Source organism: Lolium rigidum, chromosome 1, assembly GCF_022539505.1.
Source record: "Lolium rigidum isolate FL_2022 chromosome 1, APGP_CSIRO_Lrig_0.1, whole genome shotgun sequence".
Lineage (NCBI taxonomy): Eukaryota > Viridiplantae > Streptophyta > Magnoliopsida > Poales > Poaceae > Lolium > Lolium rigidum.
Window position 1 is genome coordinate 40,432,649 of NC_061508.1, and position 4,492 is coordinate 40,437,140.

A 4,492-nucleotide genomic window follows, 5' to 3' on the forward strand; every position below is an offset into this window, starting at 1 on the left:
CTACTCCAACACTTGCACGCTTAACTTCCGAGTTTCTTCCCATCTCACTTCCAAGTGCTTCGCGCGCATGTATGTGATAGTAGTATCATATCAATCTTATTAACATGTTGGTCGATGTCACACTTTCTTTATTGTTTGAATTTCAAATAATTCTATTAATAAACAAAACTAATGATGTAATAGTAATTTTAATAAATAAATAAACAGTAACTTTTTAAATTTGTATTATAATTTTAATAAATAAATAAACATTACTTTTTATTTTAAATATTTTTATTATTTTTTCCAAAAAACTTGAAAATTTGAAAATCTAAAAGGGCTAACTTAATGGTTAAGTAACATTAATATTTATGCAGGATGCAATTTTTAATTACAAAAATTTGAAAATATAAAATCTTAAATTTCGGGCAAAAACTAAAATCTTCCTGCTTTCATACTTTCATTTGAAATTTTGAGAATCTAAAAATTGGCTAACCGGGTAAACTCCGATGAATTCGAATGTAACTTTTTCCCACGATGATTTTGATATATTATACGCTTTTTTCGACGTCGTATGCAAAAGTTATTGCGGTTTTACCATTTTTCAAACATTTTTTGCAAAAAAAGTCAAAATTCGAATTTGTTAATTTTCCCTAATAGTAGGTTGCTTAACATAAAGGAATCTCAAAAGATTTTATTTTTTGAATTTTCTATCATTTTCTTTTCTATTTTACAGTGTTAAAAAAAGGCGATCCGGGGGGGGGGGTGGTGGAGGTGCGTGGGGAGCAGAAAAACCTAGAAAACTCTTTAGTCCCGGTTGGTATTACAAACCGGGACTAATACCAACCGGGACTAAAGGCATCCGAGCCCTGACACAGCCTGCCGCGCCCTGCCGATGGGTCTTTAGACCCGGTTTGTAGCACAAACCGGGACCAGTGCCCCGATTGGACCCGGTTTGATTCAAAACGGGGATATTTGCTTGGGACGAAAGGCCTCTTCTCTACTAGTGCTAGAAGCTTAACGTTTGCTCAATAGAATTTCGCATAAATAAACCAGACCTGGGCAATACGGAATTCTTTATTCTATCACATGCCTCATTTTATTCTTCAAAGCAGACACCGTACACCACAACGATACTTACTACCGTAGACACATGAGCAGTTAATTACTGTATGCCATACGTCGCACAGGAAGAGAACAGAGGAAAGATCTTAAGTCCACTGAACGATGTTGCTGCTGTAGTTGGTCTGCTTGTCGGAGTAGCGATCCCAGATCATGAACCCCGTATACCTCGCGGCCTTCTTCACCACCGGGACGACGCCGTAGTGGACATACTCAGGGTGCATGTACCCAACCACCTTTTCCGATGCCGGCACACCAACGTAGACCTGGGTGTCCTGGGTGTACGCCGCCGTCCACTTGTCCCACTCTTGCTGCCAGTGCGCAGCGCAGTAGGAGTCGTCGTAGAACCTGACGTTGATGCGCCCAACCACCCCTGTGGCGAGCGCCTTGTTGACGAGCCGGTCCGGGTACCTGCACCGCGGCGTCGCCGACAGCTGCACAGGCGTCCTGCCACGGAATTCCTTGTTGAAGCTCCATAGGCGCTTGGCCAGCACGTCGTAGTTGTCCGGCGAGCCATGCTCGATGAAGAAGTCGATGCCGTCGATCTCTACGTCGCCAAATGGGCGGTAGACGCCCTCCTTGTGGCCGGCCATGTAGGTGTACCACAGGTGGTCGGCGAGGTCGATGGCGGACTGGGTGGTCGGGAGTGAGTACTGGTTGCCGAACCCACCGATGGAGAGGTACACCAGGGCCCTCGACTGGCAGTGCTTGATGCCGGCGGCGACGGTGGAGAGGTCGTGGCCGGAGAGGTCGAGGTGGTACTTGCCGTGGCCGAAGACGTCGAGGAAGGAGATGACGACGATGGTGTACCTGCCGGTGTCGCAGGCCTCCGCGAGGGAGCCCTCGTTTTTGTTCCTGCCCCAGAACACGGTTACGCCTCCCGTAAACCCCGAGGAGCCCCCCGCGGTGGCCAGACCGGCGACGGACAGTATGGCTGTGACTAGTAGGAGGGAGGCCGCAGGTCTCGGGTGTGTTAGCGCCATTGTTAAGTAGCTCATGCTTGCTTTGCTTGTTGATGCCGATATTGCTTTGCTTGTTGATGCCGATATATATAGTGGAGTGGAGTATAGACTATAGAGCACGTTCTCACTTCTCAGCTACACACGATCCTGTCCTGTGTGCGGCGCGCAGAAGTTGACGCTACTAAAGACTGAACGTGGAAGACAGCTCACATTGAGACCGAATATTTGACGTAATGGTTGGTCAAAGACAGGCGGCAATGGCGGAGTCGCGATCTGGTAGGCGGACCAAGTGACATAGAGGAGCATTGGACGGACGTAGGTCTATTTCCGTCAAAGCTTATCTTGCCTGAGCTAGCGACTTAACTATGGATTCTAGCGAGAACCAACTTGTAGTTGCATAGTTAGAAAGGCAGCGACACCTCTAGCATATCAGAGAGTTCAAATTCTAAATTTTTAAAAGCTAGAATATTCTTCAGTGGGAGGTGGAGACGACGTTCCCGTCGACAGCGAGACATCCGTAGTGATTTCGTCAATTTCAAGACCTAACGGATCAGTTCTTTAGACTCAGTCTCTCGGAGGCGCTCGGGCAGTATGTGCGTGCGTACGTGCGTTCATAGGGGTGAAAATTTAAAACAAATCAAGAATATCATAATGTACATCATGATAATAACGAACGCAATATCAAGACAATATTGGTGTGCATCTGCGTGGTTCCAAGTTCTAGAACTTCTTGTTACTCTTCCGTGATAAGTCCCACACATGTGTTCTGGACCGCCATAACTGTCAACTCAATAGCCTCTACTTTTGGATGTATTATTATCTCAATACGTGGGTGTTATCACCAGATTTTAGACAAATCCAGAGGTGGGCCGGGCTTGGAAGATTACATGTGGAAGATTCCTAAAGCGGCCTGGCACGAAGGGTTTTGGGCTGAATTGCCCGTGTATCTTTATTTAGTAGTTTATTATTTTAGATAAGAGATAGAATCTTACTCGTGCACGGTTTAGTGCACGCCCTCATTAGAAAGTCCCCTGGACTATAAATATGTACCTAGGGTTTATGGAATAAACAACAACTCACGTTCAACCCCAAAAACAAACCAATCTCGGCGCATCGCCAACTCCTTCGTCTCGAGGGTTTCTATCGGGTAGCGACATGCTGCCTAGATCGCATCTTGCGATCTAGGCAGCACAAGCCCCACGTTGTTCATGCGTTGCTCGTACCGAAGCGTTTTTGATGGCGAGCAACGTAGTTATCATTAGATGTGTTAGGGTTAGCATTGTTCTTCGTTTAAGCATGCTTACGTAGTGCAACCCTTGCATATCTAGCCGCCCTCACGCCTATCTCAGGTGTGGGGCGGCACCCCGCTTGATCATTATTTAGTAGATCTGATCCGTTACGATTGCTCCTTGTTCTACAAGGATTAGTTTAATATCTGCAATAGTTAGGCCTTACAAAGGGGGGAGGATCCAAGTGGCACGTAGGGTGGCGTTCGCAAGTCCTAAACGGGATGTTCCTAGGATCAACTTCATGTTGGTTTTTTGGCCTTGTTTAGGATCGGCTTACGAGCACCGTGCGTGGCCGCAAGGCCCAACCTCGGAGTAGGATGATCCGATTATGCGGTGAAAACCCTAAATCGTCGTAGATCTCATTAGCTTCATCTTGATCAAGCAGGACCACCAAGTATTCGTGCACCCCGTACGGATCATGGGTGGATCGGCTCTTTGAGCCGATTCACAGGATAACCTGAGAGCCGATCGAGGCTCGTATTTAACGTTTACATGTATGCCCTGCAGGAAACTAAGCGAGGCATCTTCATCACCTTCCTGACCAGGTATAGGTCAGGTGGCACGCCCTTGCACTTCGCAACGCCGCGTGTGACCAGAAGAGCATTGCGGGCCGTTGCTCGGAGGGGTCTCAGCCAGCCGCAGCTCTAGGCTCTTCCCGGCTCTACAGTGTTGACAAGGCCGCTGCCCGCCGGTGGGTTTTGGCAGTCAACAGTGGGTGATACTAATTTTTATAGGCAACAATGTATCCTCATAAGAGTTGGAGAGTATTTTTTATGAGTATCACTGGTAGAAAAACGAACTTTAGTCGCGGTTCGCAACTGGCATTAATCCCGGTTGCGCAACCGGGACTAATTATCCGCGACTAAAGCCCCCCTTTAGTCCCGGTTGCTTACGAACCGCGACTAAAGGTCCATCCACGTGGGCGGCAGGCGCTCGTCGGGGCGGAGGACCTTTAGTCGCGGTTCGCCAGGCCAACCGGGACTAAAGGTCTCCGCAGGTTTAGGGTTTTAGCCCCCCTAAATCTGGTTTCTTTTTAATTTGTTGTGTTTTATTTCTTTTATATTTTATTTTGTGTTTTATTTTAATTTCAAAGAAGTTTCAGTTCACATATTCTACGCTACTATATACACGTTACACGTT

General features: G+C 46.9%; 1 protein-coding gene across 1 annotated transcript; it reads right to left on the reverse strand.

Annotated features, from left to right (window-relative positions):
* Positions 1-1,038: 1,038 nt before the first annotated feature.
* LOC124671591 (xylanase inhibitor protein 1-like) lies at positions 1,039-2,109 on the reverse strand. The gene has a single exon (XM_047207950.1). The coding sequence runs from the start codon at positions 2,097-2,099 to the stop codon at positions 1,191-1,193; it is 909 nt and encodes a 302-aa protein (XP_047063906.1). The 5' UTR covers positions 2,100-2,109; the 3' UTR covers positions 1,039-1,190.
* Positions 2,110-4,492: the final 2,383 nt, after the last annotated feature.

Bases quoted from the DNA above. Each gene is read 5' to 3' on its own strand.
- LOC124671591 (XM_047207950.1), bottom strand. From the start codon at position 2,099: ATGAGCTACTTAACAATGGCGCTAACACACCCGAGACCTGCGGCCTCC.